At 36.7% G+C, this 27,355-nt stretch overlaps 1 protein-coding gene across 1 annotated transcript; it reads left to right on the top strand.

Moving 5' to 3' along the window:
• Positions 1-14,481: 14,481 nt before the first annotated feature.
• LOC122077792 (methionine gamma-lyase-like) lies at positions 14,482-17,173 on the top strand. The gene is made up of 2 exons (XM_042643664.1): positions 14,482-15,311; positions 16,349-17,173. Exons 1-2 carry the CDS (start codon positions 14,555-14,557, stop codon positions 16,927-16,929), a joined length of 1,338 nt encoding a protein of 445 aa, XP_042499598.1. The 5' UTR covers positions 14,482-14,554; the 3' UTR covers positions 16,930-17,173.
• Positions 17,174-27,355: the final 10,182 nt, after the last annotated feature.

Consider the following 27,355-nt stretch of genomic DNA (forward strand, 5'->3'; position numbering starts at 1 on the left):
AAAAAAAAAAAAAAAAAAAAAAAAAAAAAAAAAGAGGCGGCGAGTCATCGTCAGGTCACCTCGAAAACCCTACCGAATTAACCCAGGGTGTAGTGGGTCAACTCATGACCAACTCTATTTGACTCGGTCAAAAGTTAACCGGATCGTTGACCAATTGACCCGGATTTTGACCCGGAATCAATATGCCCGAACCGGATTAGACCGATTGGCCGAACCGGTTGGTTTGGGAAACAAGATTGATTTTGATTTATTTTTAGTTCTGCAACTTCAAATGGCTCGTACGGGCAAACGGTGAAGAATTTTTCACCCTGATTTTCTGCGTTGAGTCCAGTTTTTCATGCTCTTTGTTTTGATATATTATGAGCCTAGTTTTGATCAAATTTTATGATTTGTTTTGTATAAATTACAAGTATAGATGGTTAATGATTCTTTATGATTTTCCTATTAATTGGAAGAAATAAAAGAAAATCAACTCATACATTACTTGCATATCAGAATATGAACTTGTTTGTTCTTGGTAATGTAGTTCTGGTTGACACTCTTGAAGTAATCGATAATTGAGCATTGTAATGTTTATTTTGTTAACAGTTACATACTTGTTCTTTTACATGTAAATTGATATTTAGTTTATGTTTAAATAACCCACAAATTTAAGCTGTCAGGTGTAGTTGTAAGCTATTGCGGTGGAATTGATGGAACCCACTAAAGTGGTAAAATCTAAGATTACTGTAATAGGTTTACAACTCAAAGATTTTGTCTTATATTCAAAGACATAGAAAATTGTTAGCAGGAATTAGGTAATGTTTGCCCAAAGACGACATTATCAAAGATAAGCATAAATGCAAGTGTACTCTAGGCAGACCTTAACCTAGAAGTTGTTATGCATCTAAAGTGATAGTAATTTTCAAAGTTGAAGAGCTCCCACGGTCATTGTAGTTTTTGAGTGGATTAGTGCATGTCAGACCTAAAGGTTGAGATTGTAGTTCAGTTGACACTTTGATTATGTTTAATGGTTAGTGATGTAATGTTGGTTTTTATTGATGTTACATGCATTAATTAAATATCGAATGGATTATTCTTCCTTGAGTTGAACCATTAAGCTAATGTCTTTAAAAGTGGCTTGAGAATATAGAGGTCTACATATGTCTCAAAGACCTAGTTTTCTATACTAGGAGAACCAAATCAATAGTTTGGTATTATGCTTTTAAAGCAAAGTTTTTTTTTCCTAAAAGGTATTGGACAGTTGATCAATGGCAATAGGGTGGATGAGGGTTTCATCACTATGACCATAGGTTATAGGTTTATTTAATGTGTTATTTTTTGTATTCCGATTGGTTGGGTTGGATTAGTGTCGATTTTGATCAATCAAATACCAAGTTCTTAAACACTGCCATTGTTCTCTGAAAACCTATTTATGAACATTAATTGATAAATGTTTGGTTTCTTTTGTTTTTGGGCATATGTGAACAAGTTTATATGTATGTCACATTTAACGAATTGTGTTCTCCAATAAATGGATTAATTTATGACTGGTCGAACCAAGTGGGAGAATAAAAGTATGGATCTTAAGCTATTTTATGTGGCTCGACCAGTGGGAGAATAAATTCGGTATACTAGGTTGCTAGTGGGAGGATGTTACTAGTAGAAGGTCAGTATACTAGGTTACTAGTGGGAGAATAAATTCAGTGTACTATATTGTTTTTCATGCAAAAGAATTATTTGGAGTTTTGCATTGATTTATTATTATCATGATATTGAAGAATTATTTATGGCTGAAATATATAGTAAATTCATATTCATGTCATTTTATATTTGAATGTTTTGTTTGAAACACCCTATGATGGATAAATATATTAGAATTAAACTGGGTGTGAGCTTCCGCACATTTTATGCTACACAGTATATTTCTAGGAAGCTATGAAAGGATTGGATAGAATCCACCAAAGTGGCACATCCTATTATTTCATAGTTTTTCCAAGCGCAGCAAAGTTGGTGACATTTGCCCAAAGGTGATGTCACCCAAGTTAAAGAAAATACATGTATGGAAAGGACTATAACTTAGAGGTTTTCAAACCCACATGTGATAAAAGTAATTGTATTTTCACAGTAAATTTGGATTTACAAGAGGACCAGTACATTCTTAGCCCAAAGGATAGGAATGTAGTTATGATTGTGACTCTTGTGTGTTTTATCTGCTAGATATACATTTATTGTGTATTTTATCTACTAGGTGTACATATTAAATTTTCTAGTCCGGTTATTTGGTGTGTATGATTCATACCTGAGATTTTTAGGGTTACTTGATCTGGTTTTAGCTCTCAGAGAACCCAAACAAGTGTTGTTGCTGAACAAAGCACAACTGAAGGGAAATAGGAACAATTTTATTACCCTATTAAGTTTATAATGACTTTGGAGTAATTTTGAATTGATTTTATCTTAAATTATGTTCTCTGAATTATTTATGTACATTTATGCTTCATTTGTTTGTGTTGTCTCTGATTGTGTAAGAAACACATTAAAGCATACACTTCTGTACATATATTCATCTCTAATGTGGAAAACATGATAGGAATGAGTGAAACCCACCAAAGTGGTACATTCAATTCAATTGTGTGTTTCCCAGGGTAAATGTGACATTTGCCCAAAGGTGATGTCATCCAAGTTTATCGACAAAGTACTCAAGAGCCATATTTTCTAATATTGGTGTTATTAAGGTTTTTGATATGATTGGTTAGTGGGAATTTTATGATCTCATTTAACCAAAGATATCATAGTGGCAAAAGCCAAAGTTTAAAGGCTATGCTTTTTAAGATTTATTGGCAATGCTTAGCCAAGGTAATTGACGATATTTTGTTAGAATTTGTGATGTATGGTGGTATTTAGCCTATGCCCAAAGAAGTGGTGATTTACCACAGGCGGTTTGCCAAAGTTTGTGATTTATGGTGGTATTTAACCTAAATCCATAGAAGTACAGTTAGCCATAGACGGTATGCCAAAGTAAGATATTAATTCAAGAAAATGATAGTTTGCCAAGTGTTGATTAATATCAAAGTTTTCTACCTGTGAGGTTTTCAAGGTAGGCTGATCTTTAGATCAAGAAATGACCTATAAGGAAATGTATATTTCATGTGATCACAGGTATGATATCAACTCCTTATATAAATGTTTCCAGGCGATTTGGATTGATAATTTTCTATTGTCTATAACATTAGATAGTTATATGCCGTATATTGAGGTGTATTTTCTACTATTGTTCAACAGTAGAGATTATTGATTAGATCAAAGTTTGTTTGAGTGGTGTTCAGTCTTGGGATTATTTGGCCAGGAGTCAATGGAAAGACATCAGTATCAGTGTAGCCCAAGTGGGAGATTGTTAGGATTTTTATGTGCGCTTAACTGATACCGATTGATCCATTGGGCCCAAGCAATTATAAACCCACACTGATTAGGAAACTCCTAGCTCTTTCCATTGTGAGAGTGGAATAGGGTTTTAGGGATTCTATTATAAATAGAATACTGACGGTCCCTGCAGCCATTACTTTTACTTAATGCCTTATTGGTTTTGGGAGCACGGCTTTCTCACTAGAGCAAGTGCACAGAAAGAGAGAAAACCCTAGAGTAAGAGGCTACAGAAGATCTCAGTAGAAGGACTCCACTTGCGTAGTTCGTTATTGTCATCTTCATGTGAGTAATGTTTAACCACATGGGACAGAGGTTTCATGGGACACTAGTACTTCTTTATTCCCATTTATGGTTCATGTCATGGTTGTCCCATTGATTATTATAGATATAATAAATCTATATGGTTATGTATTTTAAGATGGGATACTTTATTGTTCTAGGTTTAGGGACTACACCCATGATTAATCTTTTATGAATTGTTAATGATTCTTGTATTCTAAACACTATAATGTTATTCATTATCAAAATATTATTGTTATATACATACTTCGAATTCACATGTGAGATAACAATGTTTACTCTTATTGGAATAAAAAATGTGTATCATACTATAAGGGTAAAAAAGTAAGATCATAAATTATTTGACATTTTGAGTGAATGTCAATGAGAAAATCTTGTATATATATACATATATATATATATATATATATTGCCGCCAGGTAATCCCATTTGCAACCTCTTCGGAAAAATCTCCCCCACCTTGCTATGCCATCTCCCTTCCACATGTGTCAGTCCAAATAATCCCTGAATCATATGCCAAACCCATTAAGGTTATAGCCTTTTTAGACACAGGAGCGGCTACTACCATTATGGCCCCAAAGGTTCTTCCTACTTATCTTTGGAAGACCTAAGACCCTCCTCTCCCATTCCTGGCAGCCAGTGGTGAAACCTTTCATATTAATCTTGTGTCTAGACAACCCATAAAAATCCAATTTCTCCCTACCTTGTCATTTACCCATACAGTTTTAGGAACCCATTTCCCAGGAAAAAACCTCATCATAGGTTTTGATGTACTTAGTCATCTCCCTCTTCGTTGGACTCTCCATGTCTGTTTATAAATAACAACTTCTCCCTTGGTCCCCTATTTCTAACGTTTTTCTTGCAGGTTTATCCCCGTTTGAGAATATCAAAGGAAAAATTCTTTCAACATCTTGTACAGATTCTCATACAGAGTTCTCACTAAGTACTCACACCCTCTGTGGCAGAACTTTGACTTCTTCATTACCTTCAAGAAAAATGAAGATGTCAATCCAACAAAATCCAGTCATCCCGACATGAATCCAGAACATCTCTCATTGGCCGTCCAAGAAATTCGACAGCTGCAGTCTCAAGGTCTTTTGGAGCCAACTCTCTCTCCATGGGCATGTCAAGCATTTTATGTTAACAAGCGGACTGAACAGATTCGTGGAAAAATGAGAATGGTGATTAATTATCAACCTTTAAATTTCTTCTTGGCTGATGACAAGTTCCCACTACCAACTCGTCCAGCTTTACCTCTCCAGCTCACCTATGCAAATATCTTCTCCAAGTTTGATCTAAAAGCATGATTTTGGCAACTTGGAATAGTTCCAGAAGATAGACCGAAGATAGATTTTTGTGTTCCTGGATATCATATGCAATGGACAGTAATGTCTTTTGGCCTGAAAATAGCTCCATTAATCTTCTAGAGAGCTATGATGAAAATATTTACCCCAATTCAAGACCATGCCCTTATCTTTATTGATGACATTCTTCTCTTCTTCAAAGATGAGGCGGAACATCTACAACTTCTTCAGCAATTTCATACAATTGTTCAAGAATATAGTCTTATGCTCTCTCCCAAAAGATGCAAATTGATATATCCTCCATTGATTTTCTCGGAGTAACTATCTCCAAAGGAAGATATGAACTTCAGCCTCATATTGCCACATCTCTCTAACAGTTTCCTGATGGTCCTTTGACAAAGAATCAGTTTCAAATATTCCTTGGAATTATGAACTACATGACAGAATTTCTCCCTCAAAAGATCAAGCACACATCTCTGCTTCATCAACTTTTGAGAAAGAAAGTTCCTCCATGGTCTTTAGCTCATACTACTGCTATCCAAGCATTGAAGAAGCTTTCAGCAAGTCTTCCTACACTGTAAATTTGTTCTTATGGTAAAAGAGTTGCAAACAGATGCAAGTGATACTCACTGGGGTGCGGTTCTCCTTAAAGAAAACAAGACAACAAGACTGAGGATTGTTTGTCGTTATGAGAGTGGATTTTTCAAGCCCTCAGAAGCTCACTATCACTCAACCTTCAAAGAAATACTAGCAGTCAGACGAGGAATTGAAAATTTCCAATTTCATCTTATTGGTCATAAGTTCCTTATTGAACTAGACATGTCAAGCTTCCCCCAAATGCTTGAATTCCGACAAAAAGTTCTCGCCCATGCACAACTCCTCCGCGGGACTCAGTGGTTCTCTCAATGGTCATTTGAAGTAAAACATATCAAAAGAAAAGATAATGTTTTGGCAGACTTCCTCTCCCGTCTTACTTCAACATTTTCAGTCATACCTCTACTCTTCTCTATAACCCCAGGAGCCTCTTCCTCTTCTCAACCTCCACCATTTGGCCATAACCTTTGTTGTTCTCTTCCACCAAGCCTCCCACAAAATACTATAAGATATAATCCTGAGAAAGGTTATCTCTTACCGTAAAACCATAGAAGAACACCCAAACCAACACTACATTATAATCCTTTTCCATCAACCCCCTCTCATTCATCAAACCTTTGAAAATCGATAACCCTGCCATTACATCCATTACACTCCTGATTTTCGTGTGTTAAACATCAAGCCTTATGATCTCTTTACCACCCGAGTTCAGCACAGAGATGAATGGAGAATCTTTTTATACACTATGTGTTCTGCAAATAATGTCTCTCCAAGCCAAGTTCCAGGCCCTCTCCTTCTTTGAATGGATACGGCATGGGAACTTCATCAAACAGGTAGACTGCCTGACCCCCACATCGAACAACTGCTAGAAACCTACAATGACTGGTTAATCGATATTCCCAGTGCATATCCAACTAGCAGTTCTAATAGTTCTGATGCCTCTAATGTATAAATGTAGGTATGTATTGTACACAGCCAGTGTGTCTTGGAGGGTATCTGGATCTTCTTCAAAGTCATCACTTAGATCCATAAGAGTAGCAGTAGAGGTCCAAGCTAGAGGAAGTCTACCACGAGTACGTCCTCTTGTAGCTCCGGTTCTTTTTGGCAAAGAACGTTGTTGTCGTTAAAGTTCTTTAAGTTCTTCAATTGGAAATGTTCTTTGTGTCGAGACAACTGGAGGAGCCGGAGGAGCATACATAACGACGGGATCTTATGGAATGAAGCTTGGCACTGTGACAAGAAGGGGTTGTTGTCGACTTGTTGCAGAAGAGGGAGGATGGGTTCTTTGAAGACTATGGAGTTGAGCTTCAAGATATCTAAGATGTTTTTCTTTTTGTCCAATAAAGGCAAAAGCAATAGTGGTATCTGCCACACTTGAAGCAATTCCAGCCAGTTCTGCATGAACTTGAACAATTTCTCGTCTTAAAGACGGGAGAAGATGATCATGTTGAGTCAGCGTACCTTGAGTTTGTTAGGTCTGAGCAAGAATTCGCTCAAGGTATTGGTTTTGGATGACAGTATTTTCTGCTTGCCAATTCAAAGCTGCTTCTGCTTAGGAAATTTCTGAAGGTTGTCCCGTGGGACAAATTGGAGGCATAATTTTCCAAACATGCTGAACACCATGAGTATCTGGACCAAAATCACCAGGACCAGGGAATTGTTTAAGAGGAGAAGAAGATGAAGAGCCTGGTGTACACATACAATATGGAGGAAGAATAGGGCATGGAAGGTCTGGTTTTGGTGGGGGTTTGCAAGTATGAGGAAAAGGTTGAGGGGTAACCTTATCATCACCATACTTGACAAAGAAAGGGTATTTGGATTCATCACTAAGAGGGCCAATAGTGGAATCTCCTGACTTGTAACGGGCTCGTAAAGTCTATTGAGAAGACTTATGTCTTGAAGAACGATACCTAGTGGAATAAGTATCTTCATCATCTGAGTCTTGGAGGCAAGAGTCACAGTCACATAAATCAAAATATTTATGACCTATAACTGGATCTTGAAAATAGTAAATAGGGCCGCCCTGAGAATCAAAAGATCGGATGGGGGATCTTTTCTTGGATCATTATGAAAGAGGTTGGAAAAGTAGGAGAAAGAGTTTGAGGTTTTGGAGGAGGGAACCTAATCTCTACTTCTCCATTAGAATGCCTGATATATTTTGGATCTGTGGACTGGACAGGTTCCAGAGGGGTTTGTTGAAGGGAACCGGAGATCTGTTGTTCATAAGCTATTACCCAAGAAGAGGGAAGAAGACAAAGAAGTTTGTCTCTAGGAATTTGTCTAGGAATATAGGTACAGCAGGGGACTTGGGTAGAGTCCATGGTTATGAACAAGGCATCTTCTGCATGGCCTATAAGAAGGTCAAAAGCATGATTTTGCAGGCGATAGGCCATTTGATAATGTAAGGTAGCTGCCTGAGCAATAGCTACCTGAGGAACTCCAGTGATCTAAATCTGGAATTTAAGGGTAGTAGGGAGAAGGGGATCTGAAAGAGGGATGTTAAAATTGGAGTATAAGGTTAAGAACACCGTTCCTACATTCAGAGTGGTTTGAACAGTGGCGATTACAGCATGTTGATACTTTGAGAATCGACTGTCAAGAAGGGCTACTCGAGAAACTACTGAGAGACCTTTTCGGCCATAGAAAGAAAGAGCACATTTAATAGTACCAAAGTGGAGATGAGTATATCCTTGCTAGATCCACTGGGGGATTAGATCAAGGGGTATCTCAAGAGAAAACAATTGTTCTTTTTTTGTCGTCGGGACTTAAAACTGATCAAAGCGGGAAGCTTGAACCAGTTCTTTAAAGGGGGAGTCTTCTTAGGTTTAAGAAGAGTGATCCATCTGGAAGGGGTAGGGTTTTTTGGAAAAACAGTATAAGGGTTTAGAAGAGGGGAAGGAGTGGAAAGAATAACTTGATCGTCGGGAACATAGGATAGTTCATAGAGGTAATCAATAGAGGAAGATGAAGATCGAGATGAAGTAGATCATCGTGGGGAAGAAAAAAGAGAAGAAGAAGGTGTGTCCATTAGATTGTAAGAGAAGTAAAAGAGGCGAGCTCCAGATCTAAACCATCATAACTCATCAGAGAAACTGATCTAGGTAAAGACACAGCTAGTCGAGGCCGATCAAGAACCCCCGTGATCATAGTACCTAACTTCAGAGCAACCCGAGCCAAAAAATGGCACAAAACGGCATTCTTAGCCTGAAAGCCCATCACACTCAAGGATCTTTTTCTGACAGAAGGAATCATATGCAAGGATTACTTGCAAAAGGGCGTGGCCTATTGACTGTATCTTTAGCTAAAACAGGTTCAATCTGAAGAAGAGGGACGACCAGAGGAAGAGTTTAGCCGGAGAAAGGGGAGGGGACTGGCTCTGATACCATTTCTTTTCTACTCACAGTGTTAGACTCGCAATGCCCTTTCATTTAGCTCAGAAGGCTATTTATAGAAACATACAAGTCTACCACTTTGACACGTGTCCTGGACACGTAACTAACAGACACCTTTACCAACAGACTACAACTTTCACAAATATAAAAAAGATAAGAGCAACGCATCAACACTTTCACACAGTGTAACAAACCGACACACTGGCTGTGTACAATACATACATACATTTATACATTATATAAATATATACTAGTAAAAATTATACATGCAAACGCACGTAGGGCAAAGATTATCAAAAATTAATCTAAGATATATATGTTGTCTTACGTTTTGAGAGAGAGAGAGAATATGATGAAAACGATAAAATGGATTAAGGAACTCAATCAATAAGCTCTGCCATCCCATATATACCAACTCTAGTATATGAAAACAAGAAAATGGAGAAAGTATGATGAAAATGTGATTAAAAACCTGAAATACTTGATTGTAGATATCAAAATTAATGTTTAATTACTGAGAAACTCAATAGATCCCATCAAATTGTATCGTAGTAACAAAGGATTAAACTAAGGAACTCAAGAACAAATAACCACTCCTATTACTTGAGTTAGAGAGAGAAAGAAAAATAATAAGATCTTAAGCTAACCTAAACGATCTAAGTAACCATCTAGTTGTGGTAAGTCAATATTGATTTGAACTAGTAAAAAAAGCTCTGCATCTCCAACCACAATTATGTTCTCCCTAGACGGCAGTGTAGGCCTCATAAGTGAGATCACAAAATGTTGGAGCCTTCCTAATTTCAGTTGAAGTGCATGAGCAAAAGCTATCATTGAGTATTTGAACCGAGTGTAGTTGAGGCTATAACCAAAAGGATAATGGGTTTCATCATTGAAGAACTTATAAGGCCTTAGGAACATGGGATTCATGGGCAACTTGTCTGTGTAGTCATTAGTGTACCATGGAAGAGGCAACTTTCCACCTATATATCAAACACTTCAAGTGAAGGGATACCATCAAAGAATCCAAGTCTCATGAGAACAACATAGTTGTTTTCAAAGCCCTATCAATGACCCCTTTTTTTATTCTCCCAATCATAGTTGCATTCTCACCATAGTCTTGGAAGTACCATCCGCATTCTAAATCAAACCTGAAATTACCAGCAAAAAAAAAATCAGATTAACTAATTATACTTTAATGTTTATCAATTTGATTGATAAGACACATTCCTAACGGAACCTGCATTTAGTGATTTTGCAATAACATCTTCATCTGAATCATCAAGCCATTTTTGTCTATGAGCTATTACATCCATTGAATAGCAATTAGATACAATGTACCTATAAATCACAAAAGAATTAAGAAAAAAAATGAATAATTAACTATTAATGTCAAATGATCTAAAAGGAGAAGAGATCCAAAGAAGGGGAACATTACCTATTAAGACCTCACTCTCCTCTAATAGTCTCTCTCAAAAGTTTTGGGTCATTGGAAGCTGAGATTTCATTAACATTGTTGAAGGAACACATAACCAATTGATTAACAAAGGAGAAAAAAAAATACCAACTAATAATACAAACTTCCAGAAACTAAAAATTGGGCAAGAAAAAAAGAAATTTCTAAAAATTACTATGGGTAGAAAAAGATGAAGAAACTACCAGGGATTCAATAGATTTCGATGGGGACTTGTGGCCTTAAAATCAACTACTAGGGCTTTGAGAATGCATGTAGCGGCATCTATTCATGAGTCCAACAGAGAGCCTTGTCAACCTTGTCCATAGAATCCTTAGGCATTGGCAAAAGAGACACAGATGATCTTGTTGAAGCCTTGGGGCCGGATCAAGCTTGGAACACCAATTGAGCAACCATGAGCTCTCTCCATCACAAAGAAACCTTTGCTTGGACAATTAGCAAGAGAAATCAGGTCTTTAGGGGATGTGATTTTGATTGAATTTCTTATCAAGATAGAAGGAGAGAGAAACATGAGAGAAAGAAGGAAAATAATTTAAAAAGAAAGAGGAAAGTTGGAGAGAGAGAGAGAGAGAGAGAGAGAGAGAGAGAGCGAGTAAGAATCTAATATGATTTTTATTTGAACCAAATAAAGAAACAATTATTTAGAAATTAATATTGTTTCTTATCACGAAACAAAGAAAAAAAAGATTTTGATTGATTTCAAGTTCCAAAAAGAGAAGGAATGTGGAGAGAGAGAGAAGATATAGAAAGAAATCAGAAAGGATATATCTTATTTTAAGTTTGAAAAAAGACATTAGAGAATTATTACTGCTAAAGAAACTAAATAAAATTAGCAAAGCAATTGGAAAGAAAATATTTTTTGCAAAAACATAAGAGAATATTAGAAATAGAGAACATAGAAAGGTGAATATTTTCTTTTTAAATTTAAATAGAGAATGAGATAGATTGTACCAAGATAGAAGGAGAGAGAAAGAGAGAGGAGGAAGGAGTTTAAAAGAAAAAGGAAACTTAGGGCCCGTTTGATAACGTTTCTGTCGTTTCTGTTTCAAGAAACGGCAGAAACATAAATTTCCATTTCTAGAAACAGAAACGGAATTGAAGGTGTTTGATAAGTCATGTTTTTAGAAGTCGATGGTAACCAGTGAAAGAATTGCCACAAGTCGTTTTTAGAAACGGCGACTGGGTTGTTTCTTGAACCATAAATAAGTAAAAATTTCTATTTCTATTTCTAAAAATAAGGGAAACGAAACAGTTTTATCAAACGCTTTTTACTCCGTTTCTGCTGTTTCTGGAAACAGAAATGGCAGAAACGCGTTTCTTGAAACGTTATCAAACGGGCCCTTAGAAAGATCGATGAGGAAACTAATATTAAGTTATAAGATTTTTTTGTGGATTTAAAATGAAATTAAGAAAGTTATTAAGGAGCTAGAAAATAGAAAAATATACTTCCTAAGAGTTTGAGAGGAGAAGCTGAGAGTTCACACTCTATCTCTCTCTCTTTTTCTTTTTCTCTTTTTTCTCTCTCTCTCTCTCTCTCTCTCTCTCTCTCTCTCTCTCTCTTTAGAGTTGAGAGGAATAAGGAAATTAATTTTAAAGGTATAAAATAAAATATTTTATAAAGAATGAGAAAAGATATTTCATAAGAGAGAGAGAGAGAGAGAGAGAGAGAGAGAGAGAGATGACGAAAAGTAAAATGATAAACGAAGAGAGACAAATAAGGAGACTAATTTGATATTGAGCCACTCAATTAATATTGAGACAAATAAGGAGATTAAATTTTATTATTATTATTATAAAGAAAATAAATAAATTATTTAAAAAATTAAGGGTACCATAAAAGAAGGAAATTTTTAAAAATGAAAAAAAAAAAAAAGTGATAATGAGGAAGTTAAAATATTTAAATAAACAAAAAGGATAAAATAGTATAAAAAAGATTAGCCACGAGGCATGAGTACACGTTTTTATATAATAGCATGATATATAACATTTGGTGTTTGTTTTATAAATAAACATGATTGATTTGGGAAAGCTCCCATGTATTGGGGAATCACTACTGATGGGTATTTTTGCTTTTGCGTACCGTGCTGATTTCATTAACCTTCAAGCACAATACTCCTCCTAGTTATCTGAATAGAAGAGAGAACATTCAAAGAACAAGTGATCTCTAGTTTTTAACCAAACCCAACGTAAGCAAAAATAAGGGTACAATATGGATTGGTCTCTGTCAGAGATGACCTTTGTGGGAAAGGCATTCACCAACATCTCCAAGTCATGAAGGAATGGTGCAGATAACTACTCAGGAACCAAAAACAAACTATAATACATTGATTTGTGCTTTATAATCATCTTGTGGGATGTATGATGAGATTAATACTTAACTATTATCTAGAGTTTATTTCAGTCAAGAGAATTTCTGCTACACCTGGTTCATTGTTTGGATAAAACCCCAGGACAACTTAATTTAGTTTGCCCAGGAGTTCTTATAAGCTGAAAATTAGAAAATGCCTTAGCTAAACATCATCCCATGTTCTGCAACAGCAGCTGAAGGTGATGGCATTTGAGATGGTAGGTTCATGCAAAGAAGATGGTTAATTATGTGTCTTCCGTTTCAATTGCCCTTTATTGGAAGAGAGATGAATGGCCCATAGGAGAATCTTCTTTTTGTACAATTCTCTAATCCTAATATATATAATGGATCTGGATCCTCTTCTGAGTGGTGATCATTTAGGTCTTGTCTATAGTTACCAGAGTGATCGATAAATGTTCAAATAGTGATTCAACAGTTATTGGCGCAATGATTTTGTTCTGATTGATAGAAACATAATTGTTTGATTACTACTTGGACACGTGTCGATCGTCCAAATAATTATATGTTGATCTAGACGATCACCACTCAGGAGAGGAGCTGGATCGTAATATGATTAGATCTAAAATCCTCTTTTAGGTATTTCTCGAAAAGATACAATTGCTTGAAATTTTGTCCAATTGATATATTTAGAAACAATATCTTAAAGGCTATGAAAGAAAAAACGTTATCAATATGTCTTCTTTGCAAGTTCTCTGCATCTTGTATTCTATCATGAGGAGTATTCAAGTGAAAAATGTTATTTTAAACTATGGATCTTTTAATTTAGGTCCAAAAAATAGAAAAATAAGAAAGAGTAGAGCATTAGTGTTCCAAATCACTTTAATTTAAGTTGACTGGAATTCTTTACATTCCGGGAGCATAGGCAATTTCCATCCTTTCTAGGGCCCCATTCACCTTCGCATGGTAGAACAATGTATGTCTTTTTCTACCATAAAAACAGAATATACAACGTGTGTGTGGAAATCAAGAGGATTCTGACTCGGACCACGTTTTCCATCAGCTAATTGGAAACGACAAGAAAGGTAAATAAAAGGAAAAGTTAAGTCTTTTTTTTATAGGAGAGGCACCACTAGGCTATCTATGTATCTATGTAGGTTTCTCACATTTTCATTTTTTTTTTTTTTTAACTAAAGGTGATCGTAGATGCACAAATGAAAAATCAAACCTAAAAAAACACACACATACATACATATTCACATAATGTGTATAATAAGGTTCAATTCCACGACCTCCTCCCCTGGGTACTGGTGCCACAAACCAAAGATACAACCACTAGACTATCTATGTTGGTGGTTTGGGGTCTTTCACGAACAAAAAACTTTGTTCCTAAAAGAAAAAAGAGAGCTATTCATTTACACCTAAATAGAAAATACAAAAAGACTAAGCTACCCCCACCCCATGTATTGAAGATACCTTCGTGCAACCTCCATTGGTCTGCACACCAGCACAATGACTCTGCAGAAAATAAAATATAAAAAAATGATGTCACTAGTTTTGTCATCTATGATTCTTATCCTCTTCTTGTGACATAATACTTGTCTTCTCCATGCACAGAACGCTAACTCACCAATAATTAATTAAGCTGCAAGTTTTCTCTATAAATACACCCCTTCGGCTCTCTTATCCTCACTACATTCGCAACTAGTTTCTACTCCAATCCACCATTCAATCCATCCTCACAACTCTCTCTCTCTCTCTCTCTCTCTCTCTCTCTCTAGCCCAAATGGGAGAAGAAAACAATGTTTTGTTGGAGAGGAAGCAAGAGGAAGTAATGGTTACTTCTTCGGAAAAGAAGCCAAAGATAGCAAGTGATGACCCAACGAGGGATGATCCAACTATGGCTCTTGCCACCGCACGGCATGAGTTTGGTGAGCATGGTGGCATCAACATGTCAATTGAAGCCTCAGCCACCTTCACAGTAATGGAGCCGGTGACCATGCGCAAAATGTTCACCGGTGAGCTTGGCCCTGAGCAAGGCTTTTTCATCTATAGCCGTCACTTCAACCCTACAGTCTTAAATCTCAGCCGTCAAATTGCAGCCATAGAAGGAACTGAGGCTGCATACAGCACAGCAAGTGGCATGGCTGCCATTTCGACGGTCCTGATGCAATTATGTAGTAGTGGAGGACACGTGGTTGCATCATGTTGTTTATATGGTGGGACACATGCGTTGTTGAACCATTTTCTTCCTAGGGTTTGTAATGTAACAACAACATTTGTGGACGTGAGAGATCATGAGATGGTGAAGGAAGCCATTGTGGAGGGAAGAACTAATGTGCTTTTTGTGGAATCGATGTCCAACCCTACCCTAATGGTTGCCAACTTGCCTGAACTGTGTAGGATAGCGCATGACAAGGGTGTGAAGGTTGTGGTGGATAACACCTTCACTCCCATGGTACTATCCCCTGCTAGGTTGGGTGCCGATATAGTAGTGCACAGTCTCACAAAGTACATTAGTGGTGGAGCTGATATTATTGCTGGTAACTAATCTCCATCACACCTTTCTTCTTTTTATAGATCTATTTACATCTAATGGGTTTTACGTCTCTAGTATTATAGAATCTTGGCCTATTTTCCTAGTCTTTGTTGATGAGAATCTTTTTCTGATTTCTTTTTAAGCTTGTTCTTAGAAATTAGGTTGCTTGTTGAGGTTATAATCATCTTTTTTTTTTTTTTCCCTCTCTCTCTTTTTTGAATAAATATTTTTTACCTGTTCAAAAATAAATCAACCAAGGCTAGAGATGTTTTGCCTTGACCAGAGCAAATTGGGATTGTTATGATGCAAATTGAGATTGGGTTGTTATTCTGCCGATGGCCATATTGAAGGCGAAATAATAACTCAATAGTTTAGTTCTTCCTTGTATCTTCTCATTCTTTGATTTAATGATAATATTTTGCTACTTTTAACAAAATAAAAGGACTATTTCGGCCAAGACAAGTCGAATTAAAATTCACAAAGCTAAGGTTGCGGTTATTATGATAACCTCAAACCTGACATGCCCAAAGTAATTCTAATCCATTGCAACCACTGATTTACATGAGAAATTAAAAAAGGGAGTGTTCTTCGTGTGGAAGTATAGACCCCTCCCACAATATCTCTCTCTCTCTCTAGATATATATATAGAGAGAGAGAGATATATATATATATATATCTAGAGAGAGAGAGAGACAGCGGCGAAAGTTATGGTCTCACACAAAGAATATTATTCAATTAAAATATTAAAAAAGAGAGCACTAAAAAAATGAGTTCAAAGTGGCAAATTAAATTACATAAATGCCATTAGATTCCATTTCAGTGATATTATATTCTTATAATTTTATGAAACTTTAAACCCACGTTTTTTAGAATTTCTGTCTTTTTCAAGTTGAAATTTGAGATGTGGCATGGGAATAAAGTAATTTGTTACATGGACCCACAAATTCTAGATAGTCACTAACTATATGACACCTAGTTAGCTTTTAAATCAATATAGTCTATTGTTCACTAACGATCATCATTGGTTGGGATGAGATGCAGGTGCAATTTGTGGGCCGGCTAGCCTAGTGAATTCCATGATGGACCTTCATCAAGGGGCACTGATGCTTCTTGGTCCAACCATGAATGCTAAGGTCGCATTCGAGCTCTCGGAAAGAATTCCCCACCTAGGCCTAAGAATGAAGGAACATTGCAGGAGAGCAATGGCCTATGCTACAAGGATGAAGAAACTGGGTCTCAAGGTTATTTACCCAGGCCTTGAAGAACACCCAGGCCACACTCTTTTCAAGTCCATGGCAAATGAGAATTATGGGTTTGGTGGAATCTTATGTTTGGACATGGAGACAGAGGAAAAGGCAAACCAGTTGATGAGCCAGCTGCAAAACAACACCCAGTTTGGTATAATGGCTGTTAGCTTGGGTTACCATGAGACCCTTATGTCATGCTCTGGAAGTAGTACTAGTAGCGAAATGAATACCAATGAGAAAAAGATGGCTGGCATCTCACCGGGACTAATAAGGATGTCGATCGGATATAGTGGGACTCTTGAGCAGAAATGGAGCCAATTTGAGAAGGCACTTGCAGGAATGAAAGACTGTGGCTTATCCAGGAACTGGGTATAAAGCTTTCCCTAGGTTCATGTATTGATGTAATCCATCTGATGTGTATAATGGGCCTGATAAGGTTCATCATCTTCAGTGGACTTTCTAGTTTCTATTAAGTAGATATTTCTTTTCCCTAATGAATTGTTGCATAAGAGGGTTGAAGCTTCACCGTGATGGTTCAACCCAGATCTCAATTTGTAGTAGTATGTCAAAGATTTGGATCATTAGATCCAAATATTTCTAGATATTGAAGCACATTTGATATCAAACTCTTTTTTTCTTTTTCTTTTTCTTTTTTTTCCAAGTTGGACCCACCCTATGGTGGTCCGGAGGAAAAGTGGGTGCCCACTAGGGCCCAAGGGGTAAGGAGTAAGGGAGACTAATGGAGCATGACAGCACCACCAGTGCACTAACAGGAGGAGTTGATCCACTGATCAATTCTTGAGCGCGCTCTGAAGCAAATAGTGTCAAACCGCTGAGCTATCACCTAGGCGTGCAAGCCCCCTTTTGTGATACTGCAATTACAATTTCTTCCTCTCTATCATGCAGCCAACTTCTCTCTACTCTTTTGGTTAGTAAAGAGTGAGGACAAGTCTTGAACACTAGGCTCTCTTTGGTTTGATTTCTATTTGTATTTATTTGACTTATTTCTATTTTTACAAGTGTTTGGTATACTTTATAACACTTATTTCTATTTATAATAAATTAAGTAAAATCACAAATCACAAATCATTTATGTTGATTTTTGCTACCTTAAATCAGCATTTGTGCTAAACTATGCAAAATCAATGGTAAATATATAACTTCGATATGTTTTATACTTTTCCAATAAAAAAATCCCTAATCCTATCATCTCTCTTGCTTGAAGTTCAAACCTAAAGGCAATAACTAAAACCTATTTTTTCATTATATAATCTATTTTCTATATAATAACCAAAAGAATACTATTTGTGGTCCATAATTTATTGTCACAAATAATTTCTATGAAATAATTAATAAATATAAATAGAAATTATACCTAAGACTAAGGGAGCCTAAAAGTGAGTGAATCAAATAGATTTTCTATGTGTTTATGCAATCATTGCCAACAGATACTGTTGCAATGATTCCTCGTGTTGCTTGGTAGAAGAAGAGTTATGTTCTCTAAGAGGTACTACATTTTTGGTACTCAAGATAATTGTTTTCCGTTTTAATGGTAAGATTTTTTTTTTCCATGTACTCACATGAGGTTGATCACAAAAATCCAATGGGATTAGTTGAATTAAATTTTAAGTATTCTATCAACTCTTTCACATGGGCTGCAAATGCATTAGTTGGGACAAATAACTTCTCGGTATAAAGGACAAATTGCCACAATTATATTGTCAAATCCTGAGCATCCTATCCTCCAATGACATCGGCTAGTAAAAGTTAAATAGCATTTAGAGATTTAAAGATCAACTCCAGCCACATGCGGGTGTGTATCCTATTGGCAGTAGGAATACGTCATCAATTTGTCTTCTTTTGCACGTTCTTTGCATCACGTGTTATTTATTTTTATTTTTTTGCTAACAATAGGTATCTAGGCCTTCGACCTAACTAGTCCCGCAGATCTATATTAACCCCACAACTGTATAAATCGGGTCATATTGAACTTGAATGAGAACTATTCAACTTTCACTGAAAACTGTGAAAAACACTAAACACCTCGTGTGAGGGGCCCAAGATGTCACTATCATGAACACCAACCATAAGAAAGTTATTACTTTAAATAGACCTTTGGTCTCTCTTCCATAAAGAAAAAAATAAAAAGCATGACTCTAAAGTCATTCCCGTCACTTTAATTTATGTGGATTGGAAGTCTTTTCATCCTAGGGGAAATGATAATTTAAAGCCTTGGTCAATTAACCTTAGTCTTTTCTGCAACCATATGGGAGTTGAATAATTGTGGAATTCGTATAGAGGATGCTGATTCTATAGAAAAATTAATAGGGAAAAGGATTTTGTCGGGAGTGTAGGGCTGCACCCAGATAGATAGGGGCATAATAATCATCCCCCAGTTCCCACCTTCATAAAAGGTGGAAATGCATGCCTATCATATTGATGCTTCTAGGTGTGCTCTTATTTGTCCCCATGCTGATGCGGGAGCACGGCTCTCGATCAAATAACTCTTTCACAAATAAATAAAGAGAAAAGGTTCTCTAAACCATCAAGGTTGGGTCTTTCAGCATTTCTATGATATCTTTTTTTCTCTTCCTCACATGAAATGGTTATGCATCTTATCAAAAAAAAAAAAAGAGCGTCATTTTGTCGCACCTTTTAGCATCAATTTATTATAAATAAAGGGAAGAGGAACGCTATCTCTCCACACTCCCCACGCCCAGACACAACTCCTACTTTCAACGGGCAAGGGCATATTTTCACAACCCCTGAAATTAGGGTGTTGTATCTAGCGTGGAGAACGTGGACATATAGTGTTCTTTCTCCCATAAAGAAAACCAATTACAAGCAAAGACGAAAAGCCAATCTAACTAGGCCTCAAGAAAATCCCCAAAAGACTCAGATTCGACAAAACATGACGACAACCATTTGGTTGAAGAATATGACTACAACCGTTTTGTCGCACCTTAATGGTGTGATCTCCTATTCCACTTGCACAGAAAACCTCTCCAATGGATGAAAGACGAGATTTGTCACTAGTTTCATATATATCATTGTTAAGTCTGTCTCGAATTCTTGGCCCATTTTGAAGATTGATCCGATCCGACATATTTTGGTGGCGACCCGAATGGGAATTTTTCTGAGATCTGTGATGGAAGCAGAGGGGTTGGGCCGATAGGCCCAAGCCCGGAGCCCATCACTGATCTCGTATGGGGGTGCGGGGGCGGTATGGTTCGACCGGATCGACCGCGACCCGATGGGTCGACCCACGTTTTTGGAGTATATATAATGTACTGTTGCTTGTTGAGAAAGTCATTGTATTCTAGGGTTTTTCACGAAGCTAGGGTTTCAGGGCGAGTTCTTCCTCGCCGCTGCTAGGGTGTAATCTCTCTTCTGCATAGTGAATCATCTTCTTCTTCGCCCGAGGACGTAGCACACCACCCTAGTGTGTGAACCTTGTTAAATCTTTGTGTCGTACGGATTTATTGTCTCCCTTTATTCGTGTTTCTTGGTGTTTGATCTAACAATCATATATATATTTTTATGAATAGAGAATACATATAAACAGTAAAGAGGAGATACAAGAAAACCATAGAGGAGGGAGAGAGGGAGAGAGGCAAGAAGCTACAAAGCCAAACCAGTTAGGACGAAATCAAAATGAAAGAGGACAACTCCAAGAGACAACAATAAATATATTCCTTGAGAAGTCCTTAATAGGTCAAGGGACAAGGGATCTAAGTTTAGAACTAACATTCAAAATGGATGAATTTTCGAATCATATCCAAGAATCTATACGTACATATCAACTGCCTCACCACGACGTACATAAGCACTGAATTAAGTGGGCTACACTCCCCAACAGTACTTGTCTTTCCCATGCATGGCAAACTGACTCACCAATAATTAAGCTGCAACTTCTCTCTATAAAACGCCTCTTCTGCTCTTTTATCCTCACAACATCCAATGCTAGTTGTACCACCTCTCTCTCTCTCTCTCTCTCTCTCTCTCTCTCAATCAAACCAGAAAAAAAAAATCCCCAAATGGAAGAAAGAAACATTGCTTCGTTAGAGAAGGAGCCAAAGATAGCAAACGATGACCCAACTATGGCTCTTGCCAACTCATGGCATGAGTTTGGTGAGCACAGTGGCATCAACATGTCAATTTAAGCCTCAGCCATCTTCACAGTCATCAACATTCTGTGACCATACACAGAATGTTCACCAGTGAGCTCGGCCCTGAGAAAGGCTTCTTCATCTATACCCATCACTTCAACCTCACCTTCTTAAATCTCAGCCATCAAATTGCAGCCATGGAAGGAACCAAGGCTGCATAGTGCATACAGCGCAGCAAGCGGCATGGCTGCCATTTCGACGGTCCTGATGCAGTTATGAAATAACATAGAACACGTGGTTGCATCATGTTGTTTATATGGTGGGACACATGCATTGTTGAACCATTTTCTTCCTAGGGTTTGTAACGTAACAACAACATTTGTGGACGTGAGAGATCCTGAGATGATGAAGGAAGCCATTGTAGAGGGAAGGACTAATGGAGAGTGAATCAGGTTTACGTACAAGAGCATCATCGTATCTTCTTGGTCCATCGATATGAAATCTATTGAAAGAAAAGAGAAAATAGATTTCATATCCACACATTAGAGACATACGAAAACATTTTCGTAGGTAAACCTAATCTACTCTCGAATTAATGGGCTTTTTGTGGACTCGATGTCCAACCCTACTGAAATGGTTGTGTAGGATAGGTCACGATAAGGGGGTGAAGGTTTTGGTGGATAACACCTTCACTCCCATGATACTATCCCTTTCTATTTTGGGAGCCAATATATATATATATATATAGTAGTGCACAGCCTCACCAAGCATTATGGAAAATATTGGTTTTTCTTATTTGACTAATAATTTATGTCAAAAATACCACCAGAGCTAGCGGGGATTTGACCTGGCCAGGGCAGTCTGGGCTTGTTGAGGCCTATCCTAGGCCCTAATTAAAAATTTACATAGCTTAAGACTAGGCTTACTATGACAAGAAATTTTTCAAGGCTGTCTGCTGTTAGATTGCTTTAAACTAAACATTGATGGATGTCTTCTTGAAAATTCAGGTCAGTCAGAAGTTGGTATTGTTTTTCGAAACAGCTAGTTAGCGAATGGTTGATCCAAAAAATGTTCGACTCACATGGAGTGAGCTCCAATTTTATGGTGGAATTGAAAAACTACTCACTGTTTTTGTGAAGCATTCAGTGGCAGATAAGCTAACAAAGCACACAATAACAACTATTGTATCCTCCAATTGGGATAGTGCCCCTGTATTCATTCTTCAAGATAGCAATTTGGGATTCTCAACTAAGATCTAGATATAGATTTATATAAATCTATATCTTTTTTATTGTTTGAGTTGCTTTTCTCCCAATGATCATAGCAAAGGTGGAATTATAATTCAATAGTTTTGAGCTCATTTTTTGTTCTGTAATTTCTTTATTCATTAATATAATGAGTTAAAAGTGGGATAGTTACGTACATGCCATTAGATTCTAATTACCTTGAAATTTTATTCTTGAAATTTTTTGCTATTTTAAAACCACTTTTTAACCTACTCAATGCTTTTTAATTTCAAGTTGGAATTTGAGACGTAGCATGGGAGGTTGATTATGGTATAGACCGAGCTCAAATCCTCTTCAGCCAGCTCTACCCTCAAACCCCATCTCACACTATTTATGGGGTTATCTCTACTATCATCAAAAATCTTAGAAGAAATTTCTTTCAGGTCGCCACTAAAATATGTCGGAGTGAGGCACTCTTCGAAATTGATCAAGAATTCAAAACACACATAACAGTATATGTAATCAAATTGTTAAAGCAATATTATTATTATTATTATTATTATTATTATTATTATTATTATTATTATTATTATTATTATTATTTTTGAAGCCTGTTATTAGTTCTATGGCGACCCATGGACAAAATCGATGAATGGACACTTTTTTCTGCCATGTGGAAGAGTGGTGTGGTATTTTTGATAATTAGATAATTAAGAAACCATGTGTCAAATTTCAGTCTCAAGTTCAATCATTTATTCTCCGATATAATTGCATATCTTCCACTGTATATCTATGCATTAATGCAGTCTTTTAGTAGTCTTGGATTTTTCCATGTTCTGTTCGCAAAGTGACTAATTTTGGTTGGACTAAAACTTGACATGCTACCTCACGTGAAAAGAAAAAATGCTGCCAAAGATTACTATGAATGAAGCTGCTGCAAAGCTCGCTGTTACGAAAGGAAAAAAATAATAATAAAATAACTGCCACTCATCCTGTTTACTATCTGCATGCTTCTTCCTTGGCAGTCCTATATATAATCCTAATTAAGCCCCACATAATCAGGGAAAAAGATCCTCTCTAATGTCAATCATTTATCTCCCAGTCATCCAATGGCCGGGATAATATGGACATGCATTCATAGGTGTTGGCAGTTGTTTAAATGAGTGTCCGAATCATTCCAGCCATTGGATGAATAAGAGATAAATAGTTGAATACCCAAGTTGTTAGAGGGGAGCCAGATCCCATAATCAGCCACATGATAGATCCAGGCACCTACCAACGAATTTTGGCTGTGTAGATTATTGTCCACCAAGACCACGGTCTCAAAATGAGAGAGAGAGAGAGAGAGAGAGAGAGAGAGAGAGAGAGAGATTGTTTCATTATAGACCTTTGCAAGGGAGCCTGCCCGGAGAGAGTGTTTCATTATAGACCTTTGCAAGAAAGCCTGGCCTGGTTCCTTGTGCTGGCCTCTAAGCTATGATTGTCTTACAATTTGGCCAACAAAAGAAGAGCTCGTATTACCTTTTTTTTTTTTTTTTTTTCAAGTAATTTGCTCCACAAAAGGAGCTTTATGGTCGATGACTTTAATTTAAAGCATTTAGGGTTTTAGCGGTCTTCTGGCCATATTATTGAATGGCCTTGTTCAAGCCCATCTATAAACCAATAAACAATACTCTGGCCCAACCCAATCCAACTGGCTATCCAGTCATATCTTTTTCTATAACATGTTTAGTGTTTGCATAATTATTATTATTATTTTTCTTTTGGTGAAATAGTGTTTGCATAACTTAATCCATGTTTTAAATGTTCAAATACTTCAATCTTACCTTTGTAACATTAATTAGGGTATTCCAATAAATCTAATGGAGGGTTTAGGGTTGCCTATAATTCTCAAGTGCATATTCTCCTAAAGAATTTCAGCACTTGGTCAATGCAGAGACCACTAGAACTTGAAGAACACCTTCCACAAATATAACTAATTACTTGAGCCAGAAGAGGCCTTAATTAGAGGTTGCCATTAAGAATAACTTTTTTTTTTTGGGATTGCAACACCTGATGAGCTGCCATTTTGATCAAATTATGGTCATGAGTATATTCCAGAAAAAATCAACTGTACACTAGACAAGCACCTAATTTTATCACATGTCAAAGTTGGATAAGCCACTCTGAGGCTTTCAAGTATAAAATTAAAGCCTAACAAAATAGATTAACTAAAAGAAAAGATTAGAGAAAAGTATTAGTCAATTTAAATAAAACTAAAGTATAGAGATAGTTACTTTAATGGGTGATGCTACTTAATTTTCTCCATGGAGTATACACCCAATAGTATATGGCACTAATGGAGGTAGAAACTGAAATAATATAGAGTGAGTTTAGGTCCTTTTGCATGTCCATTAACCTGCATGTACATGTTAAGTGTCAATCCTCATCCCTTTTGCTTTCATAAGTATCCCCATTCACCCTTTAAATGGAAGTACATGGATTTGGTCAGGTGTTGGCACCGGTTATGTAAGTGTAGAGGAACACAACTCTATAGAGAGTCCCTCTCCCGACTTGGATATTTTCCCTTTAGATCTCTCATTGTCCATGGGATATGGGTCCAACCCTCCATAGGTGGGTCCCACACCCCATGGATGATATGAGATCAAGGGGAAGGTATACCCATATAATCTACATGGAAGGAGATCGACCTTTGGTCAGATGGACTAGGTACTTAATACCTTCTCAATCTGTAATTTGATGTTTATCTAGTGTCCGGGGCATACCACAACCATCCATTGAAATTATATATTCTCTCCTTGACTTGGTGAGGGGTTCATTTATAGGAAATTATGTGTCTACATATCACACTGTAAATCTCATTTGCTGAATAGGAACCCTTTTCAGTCTGTCACCATTAGTTGCATTTGCTTTTACCTTGTTCACACTTCCATATTTAAAAGCCAAGCAAAGGTCCCAATTTTATTTGTTTCAATGGCTCTTTCGGAAAGAAGAATGCTATCAAAGGGGAACTCAAGAGGCCAGTTATGATTAGGGGATTGCTTTTGTTTTAGTGTTAAAGTCTTTATGAAACCGTGTATGGGGAATCAATCATTTCAACAAACTCATAACTTCTAACGAATTTTCAAAATTTTCATCTTGATAAAAAAAAATTTTAAAATTGTGCTATTTTTTTATAGGATGTCTCTTTGACATGAAATGGAATTCATCATTGTTTTTTCGTTTTCAGTCATTCAAATCTCTTCCATTCCATTTATTTCGTTCAGAGCTTGGACAGAAGAACTCCTGACACAATGGTATTCTACGATGTGTCCATATCAACGCTGTAAGACTGACTCATTATTTCAATGAATCATTCCTTCGTATAGAAAAAGATTATGGAAAAACTTAAGGGAATTACTTTTTTTTTTTTAAGCACTAAGGCCTTTATGAAATTGTGTGTGGGAATCAATCCATTTCGACACTTATAGTTTTTAATTTTGTGATTTTCTTATTTGCATACTTTAATGTGTCAATAATTTGAAATCATACCCTTTTTTCTTCCTTCTTAGTATAATACTAGGTTAGTGTCAAATAACGAATGCTACTCGATAGTGTTACATACGCTTAGACACATGGGGAAGTGGAGTTCGGTCATGGATATCTTTTTATAGCTTGGTAATTCCACTTTCCCATATGGCTAGGTGAATGTAATACTATTAGTTAGATTTTTCTTTAATTTATATTATAATATAAATCTTATTATTTCATACATATACTTGAAAAATAGGTCGGATAATGACATAATCATAAGTTACTTTTAAATTTTTTGAAATCATGACTTTAGAATTATATAAAATAAAATAAGAAGAAATTAAAAGAAGACTACAAGTCCTACATACATCCGTACAAATGTCATTTTATCAGTCTCACTCTAAAATTTGAGATGTGATAAGTCATTAACTTTTAAGACGCCATTATTTTTTTTATCTAATTCAATGTCCCACCATGGTTTTGAGTATCGGTCTCATATAAGTTGTATTGGCTATATCAGATCGATATTAGCTGAGACCAATCCCCAATCTCCAATCCATGACCAATCTAAATCAGTTATCCGTATTGATTTTTGGGTAAAATAATAAAAAGTTAGGGCCCGTTTGGTATCGTTCTAAAAAAACGTTTCTGGAGTTTTTTCATTCTATTAGAACGAAAAAACGGAATCTTCTGTTTGGTGCACTTATGGTTCGTTTCTATTTTTTTGGAACAAAAAATGAAAAAAAAAACTGAAAAAACGAGATTGGACGGAACTCCAAAATGGAGTTCTGTCTTCCCAGTTTCGTTCCATTTTACAAAAAAAAAAAAAAAAAAAAAAAAATCCCAATAAAAGTTTGAACTTTTAAAACACCATTTTTTCGTTTAAAAACTGCGTTTTGACACAGAAACTGAAATTTTCGTTTTTTAAAAGAAACGGCGTTTCTAGAACAAAAACGATACCAAACAGGCTCTTAGTACTTTATAAAAAATAGAGACGAAATCGATCAATACCCACCAATCCAATCTGATACCAACACCGTCCTCTAAATCCTTGGTCCCCATTTTGCTTCCTCTGCATCTAATTTTCCGATGGAGTTTGTTACAGGTCACCATCCCATTTCCTTCCTCTTTCCTCATTCTTCAAAAAATAGTTCTTGTCAATTCTTAGGCTCAACAGTCTAATTCTTTTCACATTTTTTAAGATAAAGGAAAAAGATGCTCTGAGCCGACCATGGTGGCATGGTGTACTAATAGATTATTTCTTTCTCTCTTCACAAGATATCACCCCTCTTTTGTTTTAAATCATGGTGTCTCTGATTAGCGTATGATGTCTTATATTCCATCACAGTTTAACCCCAAAAAGTATTAGTGCAGCGCCTTGACAGGCAAGACGGTAGTCCCGCTAGTTGATTAGCGGGTTGTGGGGGTTGCGAGGGGGGTAGGAGGCCCCCCTGCTGCAGGGGGTGTTGGGGGGCGCAGCCCTGCTCGAATTTTTTATTTAAAGGCAATTGTGTACTTTTTGGATTAGGGTTTTTTTCGCTATATATTTGTAACGAGTGTTTCTTTCTCTGTAATGCAAGCAATACCGAGAGGTGTGAGGACGAGCATTGTAACCATCTTCACCATTGATAGTGAAACAGGATCTCAACTCACTGAGGACGTAGGCAACTTTGCCAAACCTCGTAAAATCCGTATGCATTGTTTGTTCTGTTTTTCTGTTATCTTCTGCATCGTTTTAAGGTTGCGTTTCTACACCTCTCCTGATTGGTGCAATCCCTATTTCATTACCTTAAACTCGGATTAATAGGACAGTCTAATTTGGGTTGGTAAACTGTTGAGCTGGTGGTCAACCATCTAACTTACACCGTGCACAGAGAATGATCGATTATAAATTGAATAGGTCGGTCTAATTTGAGCTTGTAAACTGTTGGGCTGGTCGAGTAATCGTCTAAC

This window comes from Macadamia integrifolia, chromosome 5 (assembly GCF_013358625.1).
Source record: "Macadamia integrifolia cultivar HAES 741 chromosome 5, SCU_Mint_v3, whole genome shotgun sequence".
NCBI lineage: Eukaryota > Viridiplantae > Streptophyta > Magnoliopsida > Proteales > Proteaceae > Macadamia > Macadamia integrifolia.